Below are 13,529 nucleotides of genomic sequence, written 5' to 3'. Positions count from 1 at the left end.
CATTATTATTCCCAACATTGTATTTCTTTATTCACAGTGCGACAGAGATCTTCAAGCTTTGAGGAAGGGAGAGCAGTACCTTGGTTTCGTAGGGCCGAGGCGCTGATTCAAGGCCCAAGCTACCCCGCTGCGGGGGACAAGACAGCCACCCAACATTCGTAGCGACTTCTCGCCCCGACGTCACCTTCACCGAACAATTGCCCCCGCAACGACATTGTCCCCAAAGATGTACATACGGCCGATCCCATCCACCTACATCACGCTATACTGACCTCTTCCTGCCTCCGGGATCGATGCCTCGATCAGGCTCCGCCGCGCAATCCACGCCAATGACGCGCTGCTGGTCAAACGTGTCCTCAAGTCGCGACCCGACCTCCTCCACAACCCGACCACTCCGTGACAGGCAACGCGAACTCGAGCCTACACCTAGCAGCCTCGCTCGGCCACCTCTCAATCTGCAAGCTCCTCGTCGAACTAGGGCATGACGATAGCACCCCTGCCCTCAACGACGACCACCAGACGGCCTTGATGCTCGCCGCCGCCGCGGGGCACACCGAAGTCCCCCACTTCCTCTGCGAGCACAGCCCCCCGACCATTCTGCGTCAAGACGTCCGTGGCCGCGATGCGATCATGGAGGCGAGCTTGAATGGGCACGATACCGTGGTGCAGATCCTCTTGACTTGGGCACCGGGTGGAGCAGAAGACGCCCTGGCGCAGGCGGATTTGGATAGGAATACCGCGCTGCATTTTGCGAGCAGTAATGGGAATTTGCTGGTGCTGAGGACGCTGCTGGCTTCGTCCTGCAACGATCTTTTCCACAATTCTTTCCCAGTTGCAATAACCAGGCCAATATGGGGTGCCAAACAAAAAGACATGGCGAGTGTTCTGCAGGAGATTTCCCCATCGTGTGTCGTCTCTGGCCAAGAGAATTGCCTGATAGTAATTAGTAAGTGTCAACCAAACCATAAAGTGCTGATTTCACTCTGGTCGGGAATATACTTGAACTTACCATTTTGACAAGCAACCCGCACAGGCTATGGGCAACGAAAATGATCGGTCGCGCCTTTGCTGCATCGTCAGATCGCTGGCTATTCAGGTTGTAAAGCAGGGCCTCGGCCGCGTCTTTGATGCCAATGCTGCATGTTTTGAAGACGGCATCGGCGTTGTATGCGTAGGATGATATCGTGACATCTTGGCCTAGATCGGAGGGAAGGAAATTCTCGAGCCAAGATTTCTCATTCACTGCCATCCAGGCACTTTGGAAGTTACCGCCGAGCCCATGAACCGCGATGATGTTAGAAAAAAGCCGTCAGTTAACGTCTCTAGTATTGATACGAGTCAATCGCGAGTGTCGTGGCATAAGAGGATGCTTACTCGACGCTTGAAAACCTCCCATTCAGGTTTTGATGCTTCGTTGGGTACAAGCGGTGGATTCCTTGGGATGGTGCAATATAGATACTGGGCGGCTGATAAACTTGGCCTCCGTATGCGCTGACTCCGTATGTACTCTCGCCTACACATCCAGACGCTACACTGGGAGGGCCGACGTACATGCCGGGTTTCGGTCTCTGGCTCTTCGGCATGTTCCAACACGAGTTCTTGTTGGGTGACTATGTCGCACTGCAATATAACAAAAAGGGCATATACTGCAAGATTAACAGTTTGCAGGCTCAGAAAAGAGGATATGGAGTGAGTCCAGGACAAAAATGCTACACAGAGCGAGACAGGGAAACGGCATAATTAAACGAATAGAAAAGAACAGAAGGGAAATAACTGCCAGCCCATTTACAGTGGGAGACGTCCAATTCAATGGGCAGCTACAAAAGGTACGGCATGTGAGTGCTCGATAGTGGATGGAGAGTTTCACCAAGTGACCGCGCTGGCCTCGTGTGGTATATCGCCATCGGATGTGTTGAGCTAAGTTGAGTTTATGTTGCCTACCTCGCCTCTCTCCGTCACGTAGAAAGGGTGCTCCATTTGACCACACAAGATAGTCTAATTTACCGCTTCCGCATCACTCCTACGCATTATACAACGAAGTTAGCTAGCTAAAGTAATAAAGACTAATAATATCATTAACTACCGAGACCAAAATCATCCTTTGTACTGCTAAAGACTAGACCGCTTAGAAGGATTAATTCATCGGCATAGCCCGCGGAGAGCTCCTATAGTTAGCTATATATTAACTCGAAGGAACTCTTTCCTAAGCTCTTTCCTTCAGAGGTAATTAAACCAAATATTAATCACTTCGGGGTTAAGGTTCCTGCGAGCCCTGCAATCCCCTGCCCCCACAAATACTGGTAGCCTGAATACCAGAAACTATATAAGGATTCAAACTATGCCAAACCCTAGGCCACACGCCTGCAGCTAAGTTTTCCTTTACCTTCCAACCCCTGCAGAGCGTTTCCGAGTTTACCGATAAAGCCTTCCTGTTGTGTACAGCGAATTCAGGTAAAATGCGTCAATGGCGTCAAAAGAGATCAATTCTGTTGCATCTGTGTGTGTGTGTGTGTGTGTGTGTGTGTGTTGCAGGCGCGTAATGCGCGTGCCTTGGACTGACTTCCTGCATCAGACGGTGAGACCGGCACTATGGCTAAACTTCGGCTCAACCGCTTGTGATCAATTACCTATAAGCTGACCAAGGTAAACTTGGACAATAACCCATTGTACGAGGCACTCTCGTATATCTGGGGACACTCTGCCTATCAAAGCCTCATATTTATCGATAGGCATTAAACTCTACGTCACTGTCAACCTAGAACGAGCACTCCGACGGCTTCGACAGCAGCAGCTAGCCAGCCACTCATACTATTGGTAGATGCCGTCTGCATCAACCAGAGCGACCTCGACAAGGTTGCGTAACAGGCCGCTATCATGGGCCGCATTTATTAGTCATGCTCTGAAGTCTGTATCTGGCTCGGCCCGCTCAGCTACGAGGATACCGAACACTCAATAGCCTTTCAGCTTCCGTCCGCTGCATCATAACAGCCAGCCAACGTAGAACAGCTAGAGGGACGGGTATATCCGAAATATTCTGAGGCACACAATGAGGCATCCTCTGCATCTGGACTTACACGCTGCGGCCATGCCCTCTTGCAACTCGCATTGAACGCACACGTAGCTAACATCAAACCCCTTTTCTCCGGGCACTGAGATATTCTACCATGCTGCAAGCAATGGACAGTCTCGCTTCGAACCGTATGGTACAGCTGCGCATGGATCGTCTAAGCACCTCGTCTGGCGACTCATGCGGGGGTATAGGTATCAAGCCTTAGTCGTACCTGGCCTACTAACCGAACAGGGTGTGCATGTCTCGCTCACTCGCCTTGCGCTTCACGAGCTCTTCGCTGACGGAACTACGCTCTTCTGAGCAGTATCGCTTCATATTGTCGTTGGCATCGTGATCCGCAATAAACGTCAACGCCAGGGCCTGCCATTGTCTTTCTCCACTGAGGTATTTCCTGCACATCCCAAGCGCGGTGCAAAGGGTGCCAATGAAAAACATATGCTGCTCTACTTTAGCAGTACTTAGTGTGTTGATACCCTTTTTCGGAATGCAAACCGCGACTTTGTCGGAAACGAAGCCCTTAAAGGAGCACCAAGGATAGTTAAGAAACGGTTTCGACTCTTTTTCTGAAAGACCCGCTCTGAACCACGGCGCACCGATAAATGACTTGTGGCGCATTGGCAGCCTCTAGTTCGGCGCCCAGGTCTGGTGCAGACGTGATATGGAAGAGGAAGAAGCGTGTGGTCGAAATGCGCCGGCGCAATGAAGTAACTCGAGATGGTCCTTGTGCTCGAGCATTCGCTCTGCAAAGTCTGCGTATACATGGATCGCGTCTTCGTCGTAGTCGACGTGGATGGTGGTTATTTTCACTGTGGACAGTGGGGGTTGACGGCGAGCGGCGATGCGACCAAAGACCATTGGGTTTTCGCGTGGTTCTGGAGACAGATTGGTGAACGGAGAGCACACGTCGTTTGCTAGGCCAAGGTAGGCGTAGATGTGGTCGTGGTCGGTAGAACAAGACATGTGGCTGAAAGGAACGAGAAGATCCAGAATGCCGCTGCCTGAGTGACTGTCTGGGAGCTCGGATGGGTTTAGCCTACCACCCCAGGGACTGTATGCGATCCAACATTCCCTGGTCGAAACGAAAGCTTCTTTTCTTCAAATCACGACTATAACTTTCATCCTGAATGGCTGTGGTCGGCGTGGAAGGCCGGGCACAGACCCCACGACCTCTTCACGACGCTCCACGAGAGGTTCAACACGCAGCCGACGCCCATCCAAGACTTCCAGGTCTTCCACCTCCTTCTTTGGCAGTCGAGTCGTGGACACCGTCCGCAGAGCGGGCACAAGAGCGGCTACAGGCCCAGGAGCGACTACAGCTTGAGCAGCAAACCAACAACCAGCCCCAACCCAGCCGGCAACCAGAGCCCAGCACCCAAGTGCTACCGCCCGAACGTCAACGAGGCACGGCGAGCAAGGCAAGATGGCGTTATATGAGAGACTGCACATCCAATTTGTGTTCATTATTGAAACTGATGTATTCGAAATAGAATACCGAAACAAACGTTCGTCAAGGGGTCACTCCACAATAACAGTGCAAAATTCCATGCAGCCCGTCAAAAGTGATTCAAACCAGGAGCAGAGAACCAAGGCGGGCTCCCACTCCAACGACGCCCACTGTGTGTTTGTAGTCACATAACAAGACAGCACCCATCGCCGTTATTATTATTATAATATTGCTGAGGCGGAGGCCTAGGCCGATATTGCTGAGGGCCAGGATGTAGTCTCATGGGCGGCCGTCCATTCGGACGGTAGTGAGGTCTGGGTCCAGGACCAGGACCTGGGCCGCCCCTAGGCCCTAGTCCCATGACTCTGATGAAGTACGACGGAGCGTCGCCGGTCCATCGCGTTTCGATATTGATGTGCGCATGATTCGGCGCTTGTTTTGCGGGCATCGACATATTGAGCAAGCCAATGACAATGCTGGAATCGAGTCTCGTGTTTGTGCGGTTCGTGACGTGTGCCACGGGGCCGTGGTGGGTGTCTTCCATGCGGGGTTAGTAACTGACGACCAAGAGGCTGGACTGGGCTGAGCTGGACGAGGAGTGGTTACGAACAGACATATGTGCTTCCTGGGGGGTGCAGGCCGTGATATTGACGGAAGGTCATGGGGAAAGTTTTGAGGGGGAGATATAATGGCTCCGTCTGGGCTCAGTTTTGCTGAGACTGGAAAGACAGCTGAGGTCGTGTTTAAATAGAAAGGTCCGACACTTCACCCTTTGCCAGTTCAAAGGGATTTGCCCAGCCTTTTAAGTCCGCTTCCCCCACCCCTCCATTTCCAAAGCCTCGCGACCTAAAACGCGGCCCCCCAAGACGCAAGCGGCACCTCGGCCAATCAACCATTGTGGCTTGTAACACGACTAAGGGATGAAGGGCAGCTGCCTGGCTTGCTGGCGCGTATTGTTGGCGTCGGGCGGGCATGCCGATTGTCCCAAGTAAAGACCAAGGAATTCGAGAGCTCAGCTTCTTGAAATAAATGGTAGCGAGGCTGCGATGCCGTCTTACGGCGCCTGACCTAGGTGAAGCCGCACTGCTGTCATTATCTCTCGTGGCACTGGTATAAACATGGTCAGGTGTACTGGTTACGGGCCCCAAGGTGGGCTGAAGCGACGGGGTTCCTTCGCAAAAAGCCATCAGGTCTAAGGCTCTAGACTCAGAGTTACACACACCACGCTATTCAGGGGCGGGGAGAGACAGGCTTGGTTGCACGGTCGTGATACGACAATACATTGTCCCAGTAGTTACTCTCCCCAGGATATTTTGTAGAGAGCGTCTACTCGAACTATGGCATTCGTCTTAACATACTATGGGTACTTACAAAGCTCAAACCCCACTTTTATATAAAGAGACTGTTGGAATGACACGGTCATTCGTTCCATAGTCACTGCAGTAACAGATGCGAATGGGGTGGCTGTGGTGGCTGTATTCTGGTCTTGCTCTATCTCAAAAAGGTCAGGGACAGGATGCGCGTTGGAATTGGCGATGCCAGAGGTCACGTGAGGGGTGCGCCTCGCGCACGTGCCGCATAGCGGCCCGCGCGCTAATCAGCCACTGGGGCTGTGCAGCCTGTTGACCAATCACATGCGACTGCATCCTCTGATTGACTGGTATTTCCCACAGAGACATTTTTGTAGAAATCTAAGCACTGCACCACAAATTTGAATATTTAAATATATTGCATTAATATTATTGCATTAATTGTCCTTTTCTTTTACGCAAAAGGAACGCAATTTGGTTGCCAGGGAGTGTGATTAAGTGAAGCCCTTGCACGGTGTGGATGCTGTGGTGAATGTACCTTTTTGGGGGGGTTTTGGCGCTGTGGGAACTACCAGTCAACGGAATGGATGCACAGCCTCAGTGGCTGATCAGCACTCGGGCCGCTATGCGGTACGTGTCCGAGGCGCAACCATCACGTAGCCTCCGGGCATCGCCAAATCCAATGCGCACCGTAGTTCGTGATCCTTCTACATAGAGCAGACCAGAATACAACCACCACAACCACCCCATTCGAATCGGTTACTGCAGTGACTATAGAACGAATGACCTTGTCATTCCAACAGGCGCATTATAGTATTTTAAGACGAATTCTATAGTTCGAGTAGACGTTCTCATTTTGTACCTGGTGAGAGATACAGGATTAGATATTAGTACATTTGTAATTGTGGCAGTCCGGTGCTAAGAATAAGAGAAAATCTACTCGCACGTTAGAATTATCTTCCCACACGTTAGATACATTAGCTTTCCGCCAAGACATGCCAAAATTGCTAGCGGCCAGCCAATACCACAATTTACACAAAAATTACACACCCCGGATGGTTCAAGCAATGCAGCCGCAAATTCGAGCTACAGCTGCAATTGTATCACCATGGCCAATTGAAGCCGACTGCGTGTCAAAACCGTAGAGTGGATTGACGACTTCGGTGATGTGTTTGGTTGAAGAGTTGGCTGGTGGCATAAGGTGGGGCTTAAAAGCAGGCAGTTGGTACGAAGCTGTTAGCTGTTGCTTAGAGTGGTGCTCTGACTGTGGGTATAATAAGACCACTTCCGGAGATGGCCCGCACACCGCCAACCGGGAAAGACGCGCCTGCATCAAGCCTTTCACGAGAGAAAAAAAACAACACAATTGAAGTGGAATACGTGCGTTGCCCTGCTTATCGCTGCATTTGACATCAGCGACTGCCAGGGCTGTCAACGAGTGCTAGGTGTATTTTCGGCCATGTTATGTAATCAAGTGATAAAAGGCCCCCTTCGGATTTTACTGCAGAATTGAGCGATTTGAACACATCTACGGTCGGAAGCTTACAATGCGGGCATTTGGCAGTGCGATTGATGTCAATTGTAACTGCAGCTATGGCGGTGCCATTGGACCCATGCAGGTTAGTAATTGGCTGAGTCAACGAGCGAATGTACCTTTCGGCCATTTTAACGTGTAGGAAGATAATTCTAACGTGCGAGTAGATTTTCTCAATAATAATTCTCTTTTTACCCAATCTCTTTTCCCCTTCAACCCCTTGTGCCTGTTTCGTTTGCCCCGGCTTCTTGTTGGACTCTCTTGTCTTTATTTCGACTTGAATTGACATTGGTGTATCTCATAACCATACTTTAGTAAAGCCAAGATGAGCGGTTCAGCTATGAACGAAGACTAGCTTAACACTACGCTGAGGTCAATCACCGCAGTCCGCCCCCAGGTGCCCTCCCATGAGCAGGTGCGGCCTATTGGCAACTACTACAACGACTTGAAGTCCCTGTTGATTTGTCAAACCGCCTGGGAAATGGTGGGACAGAAATGGTCGATGCGTCCGCGCTGAAGGCTACACCGTCTGGAAAATCTCTGCGGTGCGACATCGCGCCACAAGTCGTTGCGAGCGACTGAGAGTCTCTTCAGGTTAGGGTGATGCTCGACCGCCGACCAATAGTGGCTATAGTTGGTACAGGAACTCAGGGGCAAGCCCTCCAGGTTCGGTACCAGCTGTTGGATGATCGGCCAGACAAAAAAATGCCCCTCAATTCGCAAGGTCTTGACGCTGTTCCACCTGGTGCTCAACAACATATTATAGAGATGCGGACTATAATAGTAGTCGTTCGGCAATCCACGAATAGAGTTCAGTCGTAGGTTAAGGTAGCGAATGTCCTTCATCAGAGAGACGGCTGTTATGATCAATGATGGCAGTCGACGGACGAGAAGGTCCTCATGTAGCGAGGAAATGTGTCCAGAGTCCCCGGAAGACAATCCCCCAGCCACCACGCCTCGGTGAGCAATAAATGTTAGCGAGGAGTTCGTGTCTAGGTAAGTATCAAGGAAGAGCTGCGTCGGGGGAGGGGACGCAAAGCTACGCTAGTACGTACCTGCAATCAGTGTTATGATAGGGACTTGGCGCGATTGAAGTACTCAGAGAAAGTGATCAATGACTTCCGACAGTACATAGATTAGAGCTAAGGAGGATAATCATAAAAGTATCCCAGCTTCAGCCCATTAATAACGCGGAGCATCGTTCATAGGAACATAAAGGTATCTAGCCCTATCTGAGGATCATTTGTTATAAGCGTTCTTACGGATACATCCAGACCATATACATCGAGGAGCTAGGGGCGGACCATTGACTAATATAATTCGGTCGATGCCGAATTGGATCATGTACGTCTAGACGTACACGTAGAGTCCAGATATCGGTCTATTATAATTCGCCATATATATCCTATATATTACAAACCACTCGACTGTTAGGGTCGTCTGTCTGTAAGGGAGCACGGGCTCCACAGGATGCTGGGGTTGGTAATTATGAAGATAGAACAAAGGGGAAGCTCCTATCGCACGGGTAATACAGTCAAATTGGAATGCCACTCAAAGTGTATGAGTGCGGTGAATGTGTATTGCTTGCTTGAAGAACCAAGCAAGAACTATCTAAGACCGTGGGTACGGTCGTCGTATATATCTATCTACGTAACCAATAACAGTGGTTCCGTTGTCCCGTGGTCCCGCGTCCGGGTCACCGTGGATAAATAAGGTGGCAGACAAGGTGGGCAGACAAGCAGGGTAGGCCAGCTGGCCTTCGCTTTGTCAGCCAACTGTACCCACTACCCACAAAAATTGGATGCAAGCAAGCAGTAACAAGCCGCAACAGGGGCTTTAACCCGCATATCCCATTTTTGGAGGTAGTTGGCACCTATCCACCGTGAGTCTTAGATGCTACGCAAGAACCACATCAACAGCGGCAAGCCACTGGCATTGACCTAATACTCTAGCGCTGGCCAAGTCGTCGCGAGTGATTTGTATTCGACTGCCTTTAATTGCTCGTGCGACGATTAGACGAGCTTGAATTTCGCTCGAAGCGAGAACAGAGGGTGCGGCATGCACGCTGGGGACCGTATTCCGACCGAGCCGGCTAGCTATCAATTTGGCTTATCGCGAGGCGGGGTCTCTTTCAGCGGGGCATAGGGTGGGAGGCAGCCTGTTCGAAAACGGAAGTCACCGTTTTATAACGGTCAATTTTACACAGGTCCGTGGGTCACTAACAGAGGGAATGAGGGACCCGTTTTTGGATCCCAAGTACCCCGGTTTTTGACCCCTCGTAGGGCAAGCTTCTAGGGATTAGATTGTGTAATACGCCTGGTTTGAAACACTAATCAGCTCATCCATTGGACGATCCCGTGTTGGGATGCTGCTGGCAACGACATCTCTCCGTCAGCAAAGAAAGGACAGAAATACAAAGATCATCCAACACAGACATCAAGACAATAGAAACAAACCACTCCTCCCGTACTTATGACCTGCTTGTTCTCTTTTTCTTGTGCATTCCATTTTTCTCTCTCTTCCTTTCTCTCTCTCTTACTAGTGAATTTGGACAAATGGCGGGTTCAGGGCTCTTCTCCCCCGCTCCTTACCACATCCTTAGGTATGTCGTCCGTTGACCGTCTGCAAACAGGACGAGATTTAACACTGACTTACTTAGCTATGGTACTCTCTTGGGGACTACGTTTTTCCATGTAAGGCTACCCTCAGCTTGCCCTGGTATCCTTCCCTAATCTCGCTCACACGCCCGTCCCCCTATTCGTTAGACATTCGTGGGCGGCATCGTCTCGTTCCAGGTCCTGACACGCCCGCAATTCGCGGCGCTCATGGCCAAAATATTTCCCATCTACTTCTCCATGCAGACGGCGCTGCCCGCCGTGCTGGCCCTCACGTATCCGGCGGCCGGGACGGTGCTCGGCGGCGCGAGTCCGAGCGGCGGCATCGCTGGCGTCTTGGACCCTGTCAACAGGTGGGGTGTGCTTGTGCCTATTGCGGCCGTGTTCTTGACCGGCCTGGCGAACCTCGCCGTCGTCGGGCCGGCCACGACGCGGTGCATGGATGAGAGGAGGCTGCTGCGTGAGTCTGAGAGACAGACACCAAGTCCCCCTATTCTACAAAGATACTGGCGTTTGCTAACCCAACACCCGCGGAAACAGAGAAAAAAGATGGCAAGAAGAGCTACGACGCTCCGCCGCACTCCAAGCAGATGGAAGCTCTGAACAAGAAGTTCTCCGTCCTTCACGGCGCTTCATCGCTGCTGAACTTGGTCGGCTTTATTGCCTCGGTTGTCTACGGCTTTACGCTGTCATCCCGGCTTGATTAGTGGCCATGCACTTGAGTAGCCCACTGTATTCTTATCACGCATATACGGCCAGACTATGAGTCTAGTTGCTTTTGTTGGTACTTTTGTTTGTTCACCTTTCCCTTCAATAGGCTCGTGTCGCTAAAAATATAGAGTCAATGCCTGTCCCCGATATCCAAAGGTCGAGAAGTGAACACTGGAAGCCACAGAAAACCAACCAAGCCCCTTTTTGCCGCTGGCCCGGCTTCCTCGATGCATGTCCAAGTATTTGGCGCCCGCCATCAAAAGTGGACAACAGCCACAGGTAACAGAGGAAAAGTATATTGACGAATATCGACGAATATCCTGCGGCCCTCCGATGAAAAAAATAACCCCGAGTAGCAGCGCTCCCACGCCCATTGCGCCTTGCCCATGGCGAAAGCCATGCCGAATTTCCTAGGTATCCTTCTCGTTCACGACAACCCCTTTTCCGGGAAGACCAAATAAATCCGAATAAAAAGACTTCGCAACGCTCCGTTTCCCATCGATTGACCGACCCATAAGAAAAAGAAAAAGGAAAAGAAAAAAGCACTCAACTATAACTGAACCCCCTCCCACTATCTCCTTCCCCCCCTCTTCTCGCTCTCGTCGCCGCTGTACTGGTATCTCAATGCTGGATATTTCTGCAAAAAGGGAAAAGAAATAAAAGGAAACAAAAGATGTCGCTAAAAGCAACCAAAAAAATGGGCGTCTCCAGGCATCTCGGCGGTCGACATCAGGGCGGGCGTGCGGCTGGGATATCTCATCATTTCTCCTCCCTCTTCCTCTTCCTCTCCCTCTCCCTCTCCCCCTCTCTCAAATTCTTCTTCTTCTCCCCCCGGTCCCTTTCCCGTTCCCATTCTCACAGCTAGGAACAGGAGCAGGAACAGAAAAAGATCTAACCTGCACTAACCCGTACCTTAGCCTACAGACCCCACCCCACCAGACCCAGACACCAACCCTCAAGACCGCCTCTACGGAAGCCCGCCGATCCTATCGTTGAGCACATCACTATCGCGCAGGAGGGCCAGCTTGGCGTCGGCAAAGGCGCGCGCGCGCTTGGCGGCGCCAGCAGCGTCGTCCTCGGCCATCGTTGTCCCCTTGACGTCCTCGCGCGCCCGCTGCACGTAGCCCTTCAGCGACCACTTGCCCGGCGGCTGCGCCAGCATCTCCTCGAGCGTGGCCTGGCGCGCCGGCGGCGGGAAGTCGCGCGACATGGCGTCGACGCGGATTAAGTGCTTCTTGGTGGGTTGTTGCTGTTGCTGTGACGAGGCGAAGGTGGTCGATGCTGGGGCTGTCTGGACTCGCCGCGGGGGTGGGTACCGCTGCTGCTGCCGCTGCCGCTCTTCTTGCGGTGTTGTTTGGTGTTCTTGGGATGCCTTGTTGTTGGTATCGAGATCTTCCTTGGCTGGGAACTCGGACGACGACGAGACGGACGAGATGGAGCTCCGGTAGGAGGCAGGCGCAAAGAAGCTCGAGACGGCCGAGTCGGTGGGCGACTCCAGGGGAGTGACGTGCTCGTCTGGGGACGAGACGGCGTTCTTCTGGATGTTGACTGTTGCGGTGGCGGTGGTAGCAGTAGGAGCCATTCTTGCTAGCGAGTGTGACGGACGAGTTGTTTCGAATAGCGAGAGAGGGAGAGAGCTCGACTGGGTGACAAGGATGGGGGAGAAGAAGAGATCGTAGTATGGGTCCTCTGCCATTGTTTTAGCGGGAGGCCGAAAGTGGGCAGTTTCCCCTTTGGATATAGACTTTAAATATATGTACCCCCCGCACAAGACTTGTCCGAGTCAGACTCCGAGCCTCCGTTTACAAAGCTAAATAGACTTTTTTCGCCTTCTTTGCTGCTAGGTCAGCCCCTGAAAGTTTATTTATGGGATGGCGTATATATGGAAGGAAACGAAACCCAAGTAGGGACACACACACACTCGCACAATTCGGATGCCGCCAGCGGCTTGTAGATCTCCCCCCTAGAATTGTCCACGGCCCCCAACTTGATCTTTGGCCGGAAGCTTAATTGACAGCCGCTTGAAACAGAAGCAGACAGACTGATAGATAGATAGAGAGGGCGACAGAGAGAGCCGGAAAACGATCTACGGGGATACCGATGGGAAAATACGGGGCCCGGCACGCGTTATCTCCTTCGGCGGCGGCGAAGTGGATACCTTGCAAGAACGGGAGGCGAAAAAAAATTGCGAGGGAAGTCCTTGGAAAGCCGAAAGCCCGAGAGAGAATGAATGAGTGATCAGATAAGCTGTCGGTGAGCAACAGGCGGAACTCAAACAGTCGAATTGCACGGTCCAGAGGTTTCCATTAAACGGCAGCGGGTGAGCAGGTGACCTTTTCAGTGACCCCCTTTTCTTGGTGTGTTTTTGCCTTTTGTTTTAGTGTTTAAGTTTGAGGGGGAAAAAGATTAGTGACGACGGTGACGCCAGGTATCGTGATCGAAATAAAATGTCTGTACAGAGAAAAAAAACAATAATTCAGGCCGGCTGACGACCAGCCCGGAAACTTTGCTGCGGCCGGGAGGGGGAAACAACAACAAAACAGTAAGAAAGATGGGAGAAACTGACCAAAAAAAAAGGTGAGACCATTCAGAAGGGATTACAACGCTTATGTATCTTCTTCAGACATCTTTATTTTTTCTCTCTTCTCTCCGGCCGGGAGGGAGGCGGCCAGGGCGGGACCTTCTGCAACATTTTTTTCATTTTTTTTCTTGGACGCAAACGGCCTCCCCCCGCCCACACGTGTTGGCCTGCGGCACAACCGACCGGTCTTGGGGCCGCCGCCCCCCGACCCGCCATGCCGTTAGTGGCATGAGGATGGGGGGAGGATTGTGAAAGCAAAACAAC

At 51.7% G+C, this 13,529-nt stretch overlaps 5 protein-coding genes across 5 annotated transcripts; 2 read left to right on the top strand and 3 right to left on the bottom strand.

The window, feature by feature from the left end:
* Positions 1–289: 289 nt before the first annotated feature.
* On the top strand, positions 290–1,199 carry B0T26DRAFT_772074 (uncharacterized protein). Its single transcript, XM_060446557.1, has 2 exons — positions 290–946; positions 1,034–1,199. The coding sequence occupies exons 1-2, from the start codon at positions 529–531 to the stop codon at positions 1,051–1,053; spliced, it is 438 nt and encodes a 145-aa protein (XP_060298854.1). The 5' UTR covers positions 290–528; the 3' UTR covers positions 1,054–1,199.
* Positions 1,200–3,208: 2,009 nt separating this feature from the next.
* On the bottom strand, positions 3,209–3,603 carry B0T26DRAFT_241227 (uncharacterized protein). The gene has a single exon (XM_060433945.1). The coding sequence runs from the start codon at positions 3,503–3,505 to the stop codon at positions 3,290–3,292; it is 216 nt and encodes a 71-aa protein (XP_060298853.1). The 5' UTR covers positions 3,506–3,603; the 3' UTR covers positions 3,209–3,289.
* Positions 3,604–3,693: 90 nt separating this feature from the next.
* Positions 3,694–4,396, bottom strand: B0T26DRAFT_704630 (uncharacterized protein; the record flags this gene model as incomplete). The annotated part of the gene is made up of 1 exon (XM_060441719.1): positions 3,694–4,396. Exon 1 carries the CDS (start codon positions 4,028–4,030, stop codon positions 3,695–3,697), a length of 336 nt encoding a protein of 111 aa, XP_060298852.1. The 5' UTR covers positions 4,031–4,396.
* Positions 4,397–9,913: 5,517 nt separating this feature from the next.
* Positions 9,914–10,680, top strand: B0T26DRAFT_740004 (uncharacterized protein; the record flags this gene model as incomplete). Its single annotated transcript, XM_060443792.1, has 4 exons — positions 9,914–9,960; positions 10,018–10,051; positions 10,124–10,433; positions 10,514–10,680. 4 exons carry the CDS (start codon positions 9,914–9,916, stop codon positions 10,678–10,680), a joined length of 558 nt encoding a protein of 185 aa, XP_060298851.1.
* A 971-nt stretch (positions 10,681–11,651) lies between these two features.
* B0T26DRAFT_750267 (uncharacterized protein) lies at positions 11,652–12,266 on the bottom strand (the record flags this gene model as incomplete). The annotated part of the gene is made up of 1 exon (XM_060445199.1): positions 11,652–12,266. The coding sequence occupies one exon, from the start codon at positions 12,264–12,266 to the stop codon at positions 11,652–11,654; it is 615 nt and encodes a 204-aa protein (XP_060298850.1).
* Positions 12,267–13,529: the final 1,263 nt, after the last annotated feature.

This window comes from Lasiosphaeria miniovina (genome assembly GCF_030549165.1).
Source record: "Lasiosphaeria miniovina strain SMH2392-1A chromosome Unknown B0T26scaffold_3, whole genome shotgun sequence".
Lineage (NCBI taxonomy): Eukaryota > Fungi > Ascomycota > Sordariomycetes > Sordariales > Lasiosphaeriaceae > Lasiosphaeria > Lasiosphaeria miniovina.
The sequence above is the reverse complement of the archived record's forward strand: the minus strand, read 5'-3'. Positions and strand labels throughout refer to the sequence as shown.